This window comes from Gekko japonicus, unplaced genomic scaffold (assembly GCF_001447785.1).
Source record: "Gekko japonicus isolate JY-2015 unplaced genomic scaffold, Gekko_japonicus_V1.1 scaffold1792, whole genome shotgun sequence".
NCBI classification, from domain to species: domain Eukaryota; kingdom Metazoa; phylum Chordata; class Lepidosauria; order Squamata; family Gekkonidae; genus Gekko; species Gekko japonicus.
In genome coordinates this window covers 251,445-268,399 of record NW_015175413.1, presented here as the reverse complement: position 1 = coordinate 268,399, position 16,955 = coordinate 251,445, and the positions used below count along the sequence as shown (strand labels likewise).

General features: G+C 48.9%; 2 protein-coding genes across 4 annotated transcripts in view; one reads left to right on the top strand and one right to left on the bottom strand.

Moving 5' to 3' along the window:
- LSP1 (lymphocyte-specific protein 1) overlaps positions 1–16,955 on the top strand; it is a 138,192-nt gene that overhangs the window by 117,208 nt on the left and 4,029 nt on the right. The gene's annotated exons all lie outside the window — the stretch shown is intronic.
- The window catches only part of LOC107122635 (proline-rich protein 33-like), a 38,555-nt gene continuing 25,843 nt past the window's right edge, over positions 4,244–16,955 (bottom strand). Inside the window, exons 2-3 of one of the 2 annotated variants that reach the window (XR_001482929.1) lie at positions 4,939–6,723; positions 4,244–4,784 (exon numbers count right to left, since the gene is read on the bottom strand). Coding sequence is in view for 1 of the 2 variants with exons in the window: in XM_015425760.1 (XP_015281246.1) it covers positions 5,218–6,714 (1,497 nt within the window). In the remaining variant the exon portion in view is untranslated. Of the gene's footprint in view, positions 6,724–16,955 lie in introns of both variants that reach the window. The other variant, XM_015425760.1, reaches the window with a different exon arrangement.

Below are 16,955 nucleotides of genomic sequence, written 5' to 3'. Positions count from 1 at the left end.
CCCTCTTCTCCTGCCTCCTCCTGGCTGAATGAGGGCTGGAAGCGGGGCGGCCGGAAGCAGGGGGCGGGGCTTCGTCATATGCCCCCCCTGCACCTCACCCGGGGAACTGTGTTCCCCCGCGGTCCCCCCCGAAATGACCTCTGATAATGCCGTAGAATCCGCCCTCCAAAGCTGCCATTTTCTCCTAATGGAACTGTTCTCTGTGGTCTGGAGGACTCTTGTAATTCTGGGGTATCTCCAGGCTCCACCTGAAGGCCAATTCCATAAACAACATCAGTGACAAAAATAACGAAGAGCCAATAAAGATAAGTTGCAAAAACATTTTCTGTAGTAATTTCTGTAGATTTTTTTTCCTATTATCACTCACATGCTAACGAATACTGCACAATGAACAATTCGTTTCACAATATTGCTTTATCTGAGCGTGTAGCGGTCCCAATTCTTATCAATGACTACTTCTCAAGTCTTGAAGGAAACATTCCATGTTGACACTCTAATAACAGAACCCAAGGTCTTCACACGGTACACGCTCAGAGAAAGCAAAATTGTGAAACAAATTGTTCATTGCGCAGTTTTCGTTAGCGTGTGAGTGATAATAGGAAAAAAAATTCTACAGAAATTACTACAGGAAACGTTTTTGCAACTTAATCTTTATTGACTCTTCGTGATTTTTGTCACGGATGTTGTTTTTGGAATTGCACTTCCTCCCGTGAGCTCTCATTTTTGGCTTCCACCTCAAGGCTGGCAGCCCTATGATTCAAGTATTGTAAAATGTTCTAAAACTGCAGGGAAAATGTAATCTAAAAAGTACTTGAAGCATCTAAGAACATAAGGAACCCTGCTGGATCAGGCCAGTGCTTCACAGAGTGACTAAGCAGTTGCCCTGACGTGCCAACAAACGGTGCAAAAGCCAAGCCCCCCCCTCCATTCCCCTGCTGCTGGCTCCTAGCACAATGTGAGAATTGTTTGATGTAATCAGTGAGTGCAAAGGCTGATTGTTGTGAAGCACACAGAGCTACTTCAGCGGGAAGGAGAGAGAGAACCATTTGCATCTGTATTTAAACTAGTAATAAGGCCCGTTGCAGAAAGAAATGCAACGAGATCTAGAGAGAGGCCCTGGGAGAGTGCCCTGGCCTGCAGCAGTCACTGCCCCCCCCCGAGTACCATGGCCCGACCACCGCTGCCATGGGTGGCCCTCCCCCCACCTTGGTGGTCCCCCCACCCCGACTCTGGCTGCGTGGCTTTTCCAGCCCCCCCCCCACTCTGAGTGGCAGCCCTTGTAAACAGCGTGAGGTGGGCAAGGGAGCTGGCGTGTGAGGCGGAGCCAGCTCGAGCGGCCAGAGCCGGGGCGGATTGGTGAGCAACCGGGGCAGTGGCAGCATGAGGGGGGAACTGGCAGCTGCTCACTGGGTCCTCACTCCATGTATGGAGGCCGTGGGAGAGGACCAAAGCGAGGACCCTCTCCCCACCCCCCATGCTGCGTGTGAGCCACAGGGAAGGAGGCCCCATCCCTGCTGAGAGTCCCGTCCATCCCTTCCGTTAGCTCTGAGCACACTGAGCTGGAGATACTGGCCGCCACTTCTGTGGGCGGGACTCCGCAACCCAGGCAGCCAACGCAGCCAGTGCCTTCTGAATGGCAGTTCAGGCAGCCAACTGACTTTGGTGCACATAGAACTTTGCCACTCAAAGATGGAATTATATATAAGGAGAGATATGCTTAAAAGACTGTGAACTCGCTATTGTGCACTATTGCAATAGATGTTAAAAAGACTGCAGGTCACTATGTAATCTCTCAAACTGCCACAAGTGGTTCACACAAGCAGTCCTAATCCATGACTAGACTCATACTTGGTGAACCAGCTGATAGATACAGCAAGACCTGGAGAGTGCTGTGTCAAGAGTACAAAAGGCTGCCTACCCTTTCTGCATGTTGCATTAGGTAGCCAACTCAATTTTGCTTGTGTATAGAGGAAAATGACTGCAAATGGACCCTAAACCTGGTATTTGAGTGTGGTCAGCAGAAGTACACCTGGACTTTGGAAGACTCTTACCTACTTTCTGCTCAAGGTTGCTTCTAATTTTTTCATACTTTTGCTTTGAACATACCTTTTACAGCTTTTACAGAAGCACCATACGTAAAAAATAGCTGTAGATCTGAACCTTGTCTATGGTGGTCATGTAGGATATGCATGAGCTATGGGACATGTTCCCAGGAAACTCTGCAAGAAGAAAGCTGCCCTCTTGGTTCCACAGTGACAAGGAATCCGCAGCTATTTTATAGCTAAAGCCCTAGGCATGTCCCCCCAAATGAGTACTGTAGAAACAGCATTAAAGTAAGGCAAGCTTTCTCGTATCAGGTAACTGGTAACATTATTCAAAGAGAGATGGAGAAAGTTCCAGGCCCCCTGTGCTCCTGCAGGGCAGATGTACCAATGTAGCTCCTTTCAGCAGGCTTAGGGCAGTCTTTCAAATGAGACAGAAGCCATAATTTAATTAGCCTGGCTGCCGAGCTTTGTCATTTGTGGCTTAAAAGAGCCAACTTTTTTTACAAATTTCTAGCCTAGCTGTCTTGACTCACTGCACCGACCACATGAATAAGGATTTTTCTCTGGTATTAAACCATATGATTTGAGTCTTGTACCATGTAATTTCTAAAGGACAAGGATCTTACTATGGCCATCTCTGTATCTTGGCAATCACTCAATTTCATTATTTTTAAGTGGCCTGGATCTTTGGGCTACTTTATCTGTATGAAGCCGCCTGCCTGCTTAAGATACGCAGTGAAGGCTTTGTACCAGATTCCACATCTACAGGAGGTTACATTTCTATATGTGCAGAGCATGTTGGTTTTTAATTTTTGTGGCGACGATGCATTATGTCTCCAGAGAAGCCTGCCAGACACCATCCCACTCTATAGTTTTGTCAGACCAATTCCCTCCACCCACACCTCCAGGTTTTAGGTTCAAGAAATTAGTTTTAACGTTATCTTTCAGTCTCGGTTTATGTGGTGATTTTGAGTTTCATATTTCAGACTCTTGTTCATTTGCAATACTTTACATAGAAACATTTCATGAAAGGCTGTGGCCACACGGGTGAGGTAATTCCGCTTTGTTCCCGCTTTAATTTAATTTAATCGGGAATATTTTACTTCGGTTGGGCTGATTAGATGCAGCCGGCCCCTCTCTTCCACCACCCGCTCGCCTGAAAATCCTTTTCCTCTCTCTGCTGCCTGCCCGCTCACCTGCCAGCCCACCCGGGTGGCCCAGGAGACAGCTTGAGGACTCAGCGGCACTTCCTGAATCTCTCCCAGCAGGGGGAAAGCCCGGCGAAGACCAACGGCCCCGAGATCCCAGCAGGGTCCGCTCCACAGAAGCCCTCCCCCCGTCACAGCCGCTGTCAAACCCAAAGGGCGCACAAAACTGCCGCCACTGCCTCACGGTCCCTGTGCCGCCACCGCCTCCTCTTCCACCTTCTCGACCTTCCGAAGCCTGCAGCAGCAGCAGCTGCTGCTGTTGTTGCCCGGAGTGCCTTGCAGAGGACTTTGCTCATCCGCCCGGCCCATGCGCCTGAATGTTTAAATGGTGAATTGCCCATGTGCTCAAAGGCAGAAGCCTGGAAAAAAACAACACCTCATCGTGGGGGAAAACGGTCAGACGGCCCTAATCGCAATCATTGCGATAGATGGCTGTCCAGATAGGCGAAATCGCGTGTTCAAAGCGCGAGTACAAGGAAAACACTTGATTTTCCAAGGGGCAGGAAAACCCGTGAACATTGCACGAGTGAGCCGGCTTTGCCCCGGGAGGCAGATCGGCCTATCTAGTCAGCAAATTTAAATGCGGGAGGGAACAGTGGCGAAACCCGATCAAACGGACCGTGTGACCGCACCCAAAGTCTTAAACAGGGGCTTTAAGTCAAAGTGGTGTTATTTTTTCATCCCTTTCTTCCCAAGATTACATTACCATGGGGTGGGCTGCTTTGAATTCTACCTTGTCTTAAAGTACTAGGTTTTAAACAGCGACTGTGTACACGGGATCATTTCCCGGAGACTTGATGGTAGTGTGAAAACTGATAAATACATTTTCCCCACATCATCCCATTGAAAGATGTGGAAAGTCTGGCCAGAGATCATAGGGCAGTGGTGGCGAACCTATGGCACGGGTGCCGGAGGTGGCACTCAGCGCCCTCTCTGTGGGCACGCGTGCCATCGCCCCAGCCAGGCCCAGACCATCATTAAAGTGTCGAATTCTCTGCCAAATAGTTTTTAAGTAAATGAAAGCATTTGGGATTGCTTTCCTTACTTTTGTTTGGATCGTCTCAAGTTATGTATGAGTTGTTTTTTTCTAAAGTAAAACCTCAGTATTTAGGTTAAATTGCCGTGTTGGCACTTGGCGATAAATAAAGTGGGTTTTGGGGCGCAGTTTGGGCACTCGGTCTCTAAAAGGTTCGCCATCACTGTCATAGGGTGTGTGAGAGAAACTGGGCATTGCAGTTTCTGTGGATCTATCGTTATGTCTATAGGTAGCTTGTAAAATCATGAGATTATAACTGCAGTTATGCAAAATACTACCTGTACCCAATAAAGACGGGGGAAATGCCAGCCTCCGTATGGGATACGGCAAAGAAGGCAAGAATATTCTTTCTATTACAGAAAAGAAAGTCGCTCTGGCAGAATGTGCCTCTAGATTGGCTTAGTGCAGTACACCTAAGTGGATGTCTCCTTCATGAGAAAAAACACACTAACAAATCAGAGACCTGAAATGGCCGGCCTGCTTAAAACGTTCTACCTGTTCTTGGCTTCAGCTGTTAAACAGTCGCTCTGGCAGAATGTGCCTCTAGATTGGCTTAGTGCAGTACACCTAAGTGGATGTCTCCTTCATGAGAAAAAACACACTAACAAATCAGAGACCTGAAATGGCCGGCCTGCTTAAAACGTTCTACCTGTTCTTCGGCTTCAGCTGTTAAACAGATTGCAACTTGAGCCAGCAGTAAAACGAGACTGAGGTGAACATCTTTCCCCTCAGGCGTCTCTCACTTCAATCATGCATATACATTTCTAGGTGCACAAAGTAGGTCCCTTGAAGGGTTTTATTATTTTTTTCCCCTTGAAAATGATTCTGTTGCAGTAAATCTTGCAGTTATCTTATATCTTCCCAAAAGAAATCTTATAGGAGGAAGGGTTCATCGTTTTCCTTTAGATGCCACCCAGATGCAGTCCTGCTAACGCAATGGCAATTCCTCAGGTGCTCTGCACTGGATCCGGCGTACCTCAAACAGAGTAGTGATCTTTGTCAGGGGTTTGGCGGCCAGCTCTTTAAGCTTCCGCGCATCAAAGCGAGGCCTGTGGAGTAGAAGGGGTAAACGACGCCGAAAGGGGGAGGTTCCCTCTCTCCTGATTTCCTTTTCACTCCCTTGCTGCTTTTTTGCTTTGCTGGTTGTCATTTGGTATAAGATGGCATCCCACATCTTGATGGCTCTTGACTTGGTTATCCTCTTGTCCTGACCAGTATCCACTTGGGGACCTTGCGTTGTCTTTATTTCCGCCTCTTCAGGCTTGGTTGGCTCGGGTTCCGGAACTGGGAACTGGGGCTCTTCAGATTCTATTATCAAGTGCTTCTTAAGGCGGGACCAGCCACTAAACTTACTTTTCGGTGGCACGACTGGCTTAGGCTTTGGTAAGGTGCCTTGGGGAGCAACTGATGTTGGCGGACTCTGTTCACACCTAGCTCCTGGCAAGAGAACGTGAGTGCTGACTGTTGATGGAGCCGGCAGGGCCATCTCTGGTATAATGGGCTTTTGAGATCCACTGGGACTTGCGTGTCTCTGGGTCTCAACATGTGGTTCGGGGCCTCTGTCACTTCCTGGTGTCACAGGCCTACTGACCTGAGGAGCTGCAACTACGACTTGCTGTCCGGGAACATGCATTACGGCAGCTGTCGTTCTAGTAGGAGGTTCAGGGGCACAAGCGGTTTCAAACTTCGGAGTGATTGGTCTCGCCTGGCTTGAGAAGTGTGCAACGGGTACCTGGCCTGTCGGTGGATATTCTTGGTGTACCGGCATATGAAAAGGCGAGGGTCTGTCTTCACTACTAGGATATTTAGGGGTTGGCTGTGACAGGGGGATTGACGGTTGCATACTATGAATGGTGGCATGGGTCTCAGCTGTGTGAGAAACCACCACTGGGGTCTCCACGGGAGGTTCAGGAGAAAGGAGCACAGAATGCAGAGCACTTGGAGGGGACAACTGTGTGTGCATGTCTGACTGTGGCCATGAGGGCTCAGCGGGGCTGAGTCTCTGGAGGGGTGACCGGGAAGGGGAGGAAGTGATTTTGAGATGTCCCGAAAGGTTTCTCTGCTCTGTGACACTGAACGTAAAAGGCTTTCCTTTGGGAAAAGGAGAAGAAACGTGGTGGATGACAGGTTTGATGGAAAAGCGGGGCGGGAGATTGATGGTGAGGTGTGTGGCGGTTTCCGTAGGCTTTAGAGGGGAGGAGCGTTCGTTGTGCTCCGGGTCAGGGCTGGCTTCGCTCACGGGGGACAGACTGGATCGGAATGATGCGGTCTGCTGTGCTGATAAGGCGGCTTTCTTCTTCGCTACTTTTTTCAAGAGTCTCTGAAGCTTAAGGTTCTCCTTTCCGGGCTTTGGTAGAAGAGGAGGGGGTGGCGCCTGTGGGTGAAGGGAGGCCGGCTCACGGGGTGGCGTTACAGTAATCAGCATTTTAATACCCTGAAACATAATGAAAATTTCCATTAGTTGTTATAGTTTAATATTTGGGCAGTGTAGATTCTTGTATGATGCCTACGCGCATTAGCTAACACCCTTTTTGAGACTTCATACGTGAGGTGAAGAGGAAGAGATTGGATTTCTACCCCGCCCTTCACTACCCAAAGGAGTCTCAGAGCGGCTTACAAACTCCTTTCCCTTCCCCTCCTCACAACTGTGAGGTAGAAGAAGAAGAAGAGGTTGGGTTTATACCCCGCCCTTCACTACCGAAAGGAGTCTCAGAGTGGCTTACAAACTCCTTTCCCTTCCCCTCCCCACAACAGACACCCTGTGAGGTAAAAGAAGAAGAAGAAGAGATTGGATTTATACCCCGCCCTTCACTACCCAAGGGAGTCTCAGAGCGGCTTACAAACTCCTTTCCCTTCCCCTCCTCACAACTGTGAGGTAGAAGAAGAAGAAGAGGTTGGGTTTATACCCCGCCCTTCACTACCCAAGGGAGTCTCAGAGCGGCTTACAATTTCCTTTCCCTTCTCCTCCTCACAACTGTGAGGTAGAAGAAGAAGAAGAGGTTGGGTTTATACCCCACCCTTCACTACCGAAAGGAGTTTCAGAGTGGCTTACAAACTCCTTTCCCTTCCCCTCCCCACAACAGACACCCTGTGAGGTAAAAGAAGAAGAAGAAGAGATTGGATTTATACCCCGCCCTTCACTACCCAAAGGAGTCTCAGAGCGGCTTACAAACTCCTTTCCCTTCCCCTCCCCACAACAGACACCCTGTGAGGTAAAAGAAGAAGAAGAAGAGATTGGATTTATACCCCTCCCTTCACTACCCAAAGGAGTCTCAGAGCGGTTTACAAACTCCTTTCCCTTCCCCTCCCCACAACAGACACCCTGTGAGGTAGAAGAAGAAGAAGAGATTGGATTTATACCCCGCCCTTCACTACTCAAGGGAGTCTCAGAGCGGCTTACAAACTCATTTCCCTTCCCCTCCCCACAACAGACACCCCGTGAGGTAGGTGGGGCTGAGAGAGCTCTGACAGAAACTGCTCTTTTTCAAGAACAGCTCTTATCAGAACTACGGAGGTCATCCAGCCAGGTGCAAGTGGAGGAGTGGGGAATCAAACCCGGTTCTCCCAGATTAGAGTCCGCGGACTTAACCACGACATCAAACTGCCGCACTTAACCACTACAGTGGTTAACTGGCGCATTTAACCACTTACATCAAACATGAAGAGCAGATGGTTGATAGAGCTGCTTGAAAAAACACATCAGAAATATTAAATTACCTCACATCCCTCAAATAATGTTTTCTAATTAAGTTGGGACACAGACGGGAGGAGACTTTAGAGTTGAGTAATCAAGTGATGTACACATGCACACGTGAGCCAGCGTTTCGCTCCACTGAAGAATAAAAATATTAGAAAAGAATATATAAAATCTATTATCTGGCTGACACCCTTACATAGACTTCACGGATCATCAGTAGCTATTATAGTCACTCACAACCTGACATTCTGCTCAATATACAATCCTGTCCTTAAAGATGATATTTGGCCCAAACTAGGAGATAGCAGCAAATCTGCGTATTTAAATACAAGTTCCGCCTAATCCTCACGTAACGTCGGGGAGGGTAGTCCACACGTAACCTTGGGGAGGATATGGGGGTTGTTGAGCCCTTCACCCTCATCTCACTCTTACTCCTGCAGCCTGTCTTTCTACCGGATGGTAGAAAAACACTTGTGGGGAAAAGAGCTGTGTGGACAGGAGAGCAGTGGATGGGTTAGGTAAAGGTAAAGGTTTCCCTTGCTCGAAAGCCAGTCGAATCCGACTCTAGGGATGCGGTTCTAATCTCTGTTTCCAAGCTGAAGAGCCAGCGCTGTCCAAAGATGTTTTTCGTGGTCATGTGGCCGGCATGACTTAATGCCAAGGCGCACGGAACGCTGTTATCTTCCCACCAAAGTGGTACCTATTTATCTACTTGCAATTTCTTGCTTTCAAACTGCTAGGTTGGCAGGAGCTGGAACGAGAGACAGGAGCTCACTCCGTCATGCAGCACTCGGGTCTCAAACTGCTGAACTACTGACCTTCCGGTCTGCAATTCAGTGTCTTAACAACATTTCCAACCTTGTGCTATTATGGCCTCCTAAATTGTCCTCTACTGCCACCACTGCTCCTTAGAAGACCACAAATAGTGAAGTAGCACAAATGTACCAAATTTATTATTATTTAATTTATTAAAACATTTATAACCTGCCTTTACTTGTAGTTCAAAGCAATTTATATATATATATATCCTTGATCTCTTTATATGTGAGTTTTAAAAATATACGACTGTCGTATAAATTACAAAGCCATGGTAAAATGATATTCAGGGTATGCAAAGACATCATAGTAATCTAGTAATCCTGTTTCAATATGAAGCGTGTGCATCAGGCTGATGAAAGGTACCATGAAATCTGAAGAGCTAATAACATGTATTGAGATTAACATTGGAGCAAGATTATGCACTGAGTAGAAACCAAGTGGTATGCTAATATAAACACCCCCTAGAATAGTAAGTCCATATAAGTATTTCAGTCAAACTAATTTTCTTCAAAGAAAGAAAGAAAGCGAGAAAGAGAGAAAGAAAGCGAGAAAGAGAGAAATCTATAGCAATGATACAGAAGTCTCATAACCTCTCCAGAGTCATCAATTATCTGAGGGTTTATAAAAACAGGAAAATTACTGGTTGTTTGTGACATATTTGCATGGTGGTGGTGAAAAGTGCCGTCAAGTCGCAACTGAGTGATGACGACCCCCATGGGGTTTTCAAGGCAATACACCCTCAGTGGTGGCGTACCATTGCCTGCATCTGCATTGCAACCCTAGACTTCCTTGGTGGTTTCCCATCCACGTACTGATCAGGTCCAACACCACTCAGCTTCTGAGATCTGATGAGATCGGGCCAGCCTGGGCTATCCAGCTCCAGGTACATATTTGCATACCTCATATAATTCTACAAGGGCTCTTTATACTGCCACGTGTATTAATTTTTTTAACAAGTTGCATATAAGAAGACAGATAATGTTATACACTACTGTTAAATGAATTGATCTGGTTGTGGCCTTCTGGCTTTGCCATGGCTGTTCCTTGACCATCATTTTTACATATGAGTAGGGGCATAAGGTGGAGCTGCGGTGGCTCAAGTGGTTAAGACGCTGAACTGCAGGCTGTGGAAGGTCAGTAGTTCAGCAGTTCAAGACCCGGGTGCCGCAAGATGGGGTGAGCTCCTGTCTCTAGTTCCAGCTCCTGCCAACCTAGCAGTTCGAAAGCAAGAAATCGCAAGTAGATAAATAGGTACCACTTCAGTGGGAAGGGAACAGCGTTCCGTGCACCTTGGTGTTTAGTCATGCCGGCCACATGACCACGGAAACGTCTTCGGACAGCGCTGGCTCTTCGGCTTTGAAACGGAGATGAGCCCTAGAGTCGGATTCGACTGGCTTTCGAGCAAGGGAACCTTTACCTTTACTTTAGGGGCATAAGGTAAAGGCAGGGCTATTTTGGGGCAGGAACGCACAGGAACGGAGTTCCGGCTGGCTTCAGAGTTGGCCATGCCCACTACAGCCAAAACCTCTGTGTGCGTGGCTACAGAGGGAAGGCTTAGAGAGTGACCTCCCCCCCCGGTGACTCCGAGGCCGGCCAGCCAGGGGGGGCCCTGGAAGTATCAGGGAAGCATTTAAATGCCTCCTGTGCCTTTCCTGGCCTGTCCAAGGGCTGGCTTGTCCGGGTGCCCTGCAGCTGTGGGGCGCCTGGGCAAGCCAAGGGAAGGCATGGCGTGTGGCCTAATAGGCTAATGAGCTGTGCTGTCAGGGGCGTGGCCTAATATGCTAATGAGTTTCTGATATCGGGTGTGGCCTATTATGCTAATAAGTTCCTGCTGGGCTTTTTCTACAAAAGAAGCCCTGGGTAAAGGTAAAGGTTCCCTTGCTCGAAAGCCAGTCGAATCCGACTCTAGGGTTGCGGTGCTCATCTCTGAAGAGCCAGCGCTGTCCGAAGACGTTCCCGTGGTCATGTGGCCGGCATGACTAAATGCCAAGGCACACGGAATGCCAGAGACGGGAGCTCACTCCGTCATGCGGCACTCGGGTCTCGAACTGCTGAACGACTGACCTTCCAGCCGGCAGTTCAGCGTCTTAACCACTTGAGCCACCGCAGCTCCTGAGTAGGGGCATACCTGTGCTTAAAAGACGCTGGCCTGCCACCATCTTACCTGTGAGTTTTGTTCTTGAAATGGAGGCTCCTGTTTTGCATGCTGAGTTACCTAAAGGTGAGTTATTGGACTGGAGAGCTAAGAAGCGGCTTTACAAATTGAATTTTTGCTTTAGGCAACAAGACAAACAAGTGTCGAATATCATTTGTCAAAGTTATCCAGCCCACAGTGCTTCTCCTTGGTGATTCGTATGCTTATTTCAGCTGCTGTGGCCTGCTGGCCAAAACCCATTGCTCATCCGATAGCAAGTCCTCTTGGGAGCAGCAAAGCAGAAAGCCTCCACAGAAAGGCGAGCTCGACTTGCCTAGTAATATCCTGAAGCTTTGGTATGCAGAACAGATGTTTCCACTTGAGCACACACAAGTGCCCTGAGTGGCATTTGCCTGGGTTGCAGTTTGTCTTTCAGCACAAGCTAATTAATCCTCTGGCTTTAGGGCCTTAGCAGAGAGACCTTGGAATACCTTCTGCAGGGGATATGATTCCAAACCTCCCTGGTTTCTCCTCATGTCATCAGCGGCATGAGGAGTTGCTTGAAAACTCATGGCTGGAGAAGGCCTGTGTGGCAGGATACTTGTGTGTGCTACTGTTCTTTTGTTTTCCAGCAATTTGGCTGTGGCTGCAAATGTCCCCAAAAGATTGTGATGGCCTGTCACAACGGCATGCACGCCAGGCCCGTAGCTACCGTGGGGCCTCTTGGAGCCCGGCCCCCGACTTCCTCCCAAGGCCCCCAACTTTTGGGAAGAAATGGGGGAGCCCGTGCATGTCTGCACTCCAAGCTGCAAATCTGCGGCTTGGGGTGCAGGTGCATGGCCCCTGCTTCTCCTCCAAATCATTTAAAGGGTTCCTTTAAATGCTTTAAGGGAGAAGCAGGGGGAGGACACACATGTGCCTGCACTCCAAGCCGCGAATTTGTGGCTTGGAATGCAGTCTCACGGCCCCGGCTTCTCCCCCTCCCCCCGCCTTTTGCTGATAGAAACAGTTAGAAGGCTCCCCCCTGCAATTTTCTAATCTCTCACCGTTGATGCCTGAAGTAGATCCCTGTCCAGGAGGCCATTTCAAAAGGTATTGGGTGGAATTTAACTCTCCCTTTTTGGATTTTTCTACAGGCCCCAGGAAGTCCCCTGAGTCTGTAGAAAAAGCTGTTGGGGCAGGGTGAGCCCTCTGTTGGTGGAAATAAGTATCCGCATGGAGAACAGAGTTTGGGAAATAGTATATAGATGTTTGCTTTAGTAACATTAAAAAGAGGGCTTCCCCGCCCCCAACAGAAGGATTTCTCACTTCAGAAATAGCACACGTGTCTCCCAGTAGGTTGAGGAACAAGCCTTTTCCAGTCTTACAGGTGAAGAGTGAAAGCAGAAAGTGCAGATCACTTTTTCCTTCCTGTTAGCTAACTTGCAGGAAGTTCAAAATCTTTCCCATCGTCACCGATGAGCTCATGAGTGCTCAGAAGTAGATCCTGTTCTCACCTCTGACACATTTAAACCTAGTTTGCTAGTGTTTTGTGTTACGAACAGAGAACTTGTGCAGTAGGCAGCTACTTTAAAGGGCCGAAGACTGTGCCTCTCATGCAGGGGTTGGACTGGAGGCCAATATGCTTCTATTAACGCGGAGCTGAATACAAAAATGTATGGCGATCAGTAAACAAAAATTAAAAGAATATGAATGCAGATTTGCTTTCATTATACTCACAAACATAAGAAGAAAAATTTCTCCAGATCATTTCTTTTGCTCCCAGTACATTTGCAAACCGATTGCTTCTCTGGGGGAACCTTTTTGTTGTTGTTGTTGTTGTTGTTGTTGTTGTTGTAAGAGGCAATAGTTAAAACCTTGGCTTTTCTCTGTCAAGCAAAAGTCTGATTTGCATCTAGACAGACTTCAGTCTATAAAATCCTTGCTGTGGTCATTCTGTATATGTCCATGCTTCCTACTTCCAGCCTGGCCAGATTGTAAATCTGTGACAAGAGTGTTTGCTTTTCAGCTCCAAATTTCTGCTTAATATAATTTTTTCATGTTCAAAGCCAGGGTTAGGAGAAGTGCTCATTAATCTCTTTTCTAGATCGTGTGACATGCCTGGCTGCTCTGTGTGGTCCATCACCCTTTCCATGGCTTTTTTTGTAGAAAAAGCCCAGCAGGAACTTATTAGCATAATAGGCCACACCCAACAGCAGAAACTCATTAGCATATCAGGTCACACCCTGATGTCACAGCTCATTAGCATGTTAGGCCACACCCCCATGTTACCAGAAGTGTGCTCATCCAGCCACACCCACCATTTGCTTCTTATTCTGTTTACCTTATTTGTTATCAAAACCCAGGGCCTTTTTTTTGTAGCAAGAACTCCTTTGCGTGCTAGGCCACACACCCCTAATGTAGCCAATCCTAATAAGTGTCTGCTGTTGGGTGTGGCCTACTATGCTAATGAGTCCCTGCTGGGCGTGGCCGACTCAGGAGCCAGCCAGAACTCCGTTCCTGTGCGTTCCTGCCCAAAAATAGCCCTGACCCTTTCCCTCATCTACATCAGCTCCAGACTAGAATTCTTCAAGCATGCTGATCATTAAGTATCAAGGACCCACTGGTCTCTTGTGTGGCTTTATTGAAGGCAGTCGCTTTCCACATCTGAATATGGCTATGCACAGGGCTTTTTTTTTTTTTTAAAAAGCCCAGCAGGAACTCATTAGCATAATAAGCCACACCCAACAGCAAAAACCCATTACCATAATAGGCCACACCCCTAACAGCACAGCTCATTAGCTTATTAGGCCACACCCCATGCTTTCCCTTGGCTTGCCTGGGCGCCCCACGGCTGCGGGAAGCCCGGGCAAGCCGGCCCTTGGAGGGGAGGGGCGGCAGTTTGGCAAGCCCCCCCTTGAAGGGAAGGGAAGGCAATTTAAACTGCCTTCCCTTGGCTTTCCTGGGTGCCCCGTGGCTGCGGGGAGCCCAGGCAAGCCGGTCCTTGGACAGGCTGGGGAAGGCACGGGGAGGCATTTAAATGCCTCCCCAATCCTTCCAGGCACCACCCTGGCCCGCCCACCTTGGAGTCACCGGGGGGGGGGGTCTGTAGTGGGCGTGGCCAACTCTGAAGCCAGCTGGAACTCTGTTCCTGTGCGTTCCTGTCCCAAAAATAGCCCTGCTATGCAGCAGAGAGTAACTGGTCAGGGATCCCGGAGAGTTTGAAAGCGTCCGTAACTGGAAAGAGAACTTGCTGGAAAAGCCATGGATGATCCAGCGTTTCCTTCCAGCTTTGACGCCCAATCACTTTGCTGCCTGGAGCACTGCTCTTCTACTGTGTATATCGGTCTCTATTTTTTTTTTGGCTGGACTGTATCCCCCCCCCCCAGCTTCAGGAGATCGGAGTCCCAGTGTAGGGAGGGTATAGGTTGCTAGATGGAAAAGTGATTTGCAGTCCCTGCCTCAAACGCAGTACCAGCTGTTCTGCTTGGAGAGAAGGCTGAGATGTGAGGAAATCTGACACTCAGGATACTGCAGCTGATCTGCTAAGGGATGGGTGCCTTCTCCCCCTACCCCTTGCCTAGAAAGAAGGGGTGGGGGGGGAATAAGGAAAGTGCCTAACTGCACAGTATGGTGTAAAGGAGTGTTAGGTGCTCTATCACAAGCTTTCCTCCTGTAATAAGCAAAATAAGAGGCTTTAGACCTCTGTGCATACCACTTACCCAGGTTCCCCACCAGTGCTTCAAGGCTGGCAAGAGAAAAATGGGGGAGGTAGTGTTCCCTCTAAGCTGAGTTAGTGTGAGCTAGCTCAGAGGTTTTTAGCCTCTGGCTCATACATTTTTGTCTTAGCTCAGGAAGGATGGGGCTCCAGAGCAAACTAATTTATGCAGCAGCCAAACCTCCTGCTCACAACGTTAATGCCGGTAGCTCACAGAGTAGAATTTTTGTTCACAGAGCTCCATAGCTTAGAGGGAACATTGGGGGGGGGGAGAGCGCAATGTTATTTCTGGCAAAATAAATAAATAAATGAAAGTGACAGGTTGACACCAGGAATGCTCCACGTTTTGCCAGAAGTGAGGTTGTGTGCTGTCACGCTTGACACACACACCCCATTCGTCCCGGAGGGTTGCCAGTGGCTCTGTTGTTGTCCGACTCTTCGCAACCTCACGGACCACATCACAGCAGGCCCTCCCATCCTCCACCGTCCTCTGGAGCCTGCTCAACCCCATGTTCATTGCATCAATAACGCTAACCATCTCATCCTTTGCTGTCCCCTTCTTCTGTTACCTTCAATCTTTCCCAGCATCAGGGTCAGTTTGGTGTAGTGGTTAAGTGCGCGGACTCTAATCTGGGAGAACCGGGTTTGATTCCCCACTCCTCCACTTGCACCTGGCTGGATGACCTTGGGCAAGCCATAGTTCTGGCACAGTTGTTCTTGAAAAAGAGCAGTTTCTGTCAGAGCTCTCTCAGCCCCACCTACCTCACAGGGTGTCTGTTGTGGGGAGGGGAAGGGAAAGGAGTTTGTAAGCCGCTCTGAGACTCCTTTGGGTAGTGAAGGGCGGGGTATAAATCCAATCTCTTCTTCTTCTTCTACCACACAGGGTGTCTGTTGTGGGGAGGGGAAGGGAAAGGAGTTTGTAAGCTACTCTGAGACTCTTTTGGGTAGTGAAGGATGGGGTATAAATCCAATCTCTTCTTCTCCTTCTCCAGTGAGTGCTCTCTTCTCATTTGGTGGCCAAAGTATTTGAGCTTCAGCTTCAGTTATCTGGCCTTACAGGGAAAAGTCAGGGTTGATTTCTTTTAGGACTGACTCAGCGCCAGTGGCTCAGCTTGATTCAATTATGATTGGCATGATTGTCCACATGCAGGTCACTCCACTAACCATGGCTTGTCAGGGTTATGTCAAACCAGGATCAGGCACCATGATTCTGAAACTAGACTACTGAACACAGTTATTCTAAACTAGGGCTTCATATGAAGCAACAATTCAGATATTTTTGGCTTAGAATCATAGAGTTGGAAGGGACCTCCAGGGTCATCTAGTCCAACCCACTGCAAAATGCAGGAGATTCACAAATACCTCCCCCTCCACTCCCACAGCGATCCCTGTTCCATGCTCAGAAGATGACAAAAAAACCTCCAGGATCCCTGGCCAAACTGGCATAGAGAAAAATTGCTTCCTGACCTCAAAATGGCATTCAGCATTTCCCTGGGCGTGTAAGATAGGGCCACAAGAACTAAGCACTGAGGCAAACCTTCCTGCCCTCCCTCTCATGATCTGCCCAAGTTCACACAATCCACATTGCTGTCAGATGGCCATCTAGCCTCTGTTTAAAAACCTTCTTTGGAGAGCCCACCACCTCCCGAGGTAGCCTGTTCCACTGACGAACCACTCTGGCAGGAAGTTCTTCCTAAAGTTTAGCTGAAAACTCTTCTGATTCAATTTCAACCCATTGGTTCTGGGACCCAGACCAGCCTTGGCACAGGGGGTGGGGGTGGGGGAAGACAGAAAGATTGAAGAAGAAGAACTCAGCATGAAGGGAAACCAGGATTTGAATGATAGTCTAAGCTAAATTCTGGTTTCGCACACTATAACCATCTCCCTATATTATAAAGGCCATTTGGTGGTGGCACTTCTCTAGAAGGTTCCACATGCTCCAGAATTGGTTGGTGTCCTGGTGTGTCACTCATATGGTGTCTCTCTCCATTGGCTGTGTTGCTGCCTCTGTGGGCATGGTCCCGCCCACAGAGGCGGCGACCGGCCTTTTTTCCTCACTTTTCTTTGAGCCGCCGGACGGGCCGGGTGCTCCAGTGGCCAGGGGCCCTTGCTCGGCCTGCAGGCCCCAGACGGGGCCACGGCAGCAGTCCTGCTGAGCTGCGGCAGCCAGGAGCCGCCGCCAGGCAAGAGGAGGGCCAGGCCAACATGCACTGGCTCTGCCCGGCCGCCTGGAAAGGCACCGGAGGTGGTCGAGCGGGGAGGCAGCGGCGGCCCATTTTCTCACGCCTCCCCTGTGTGGTCTGGGGATGAGGGGACACA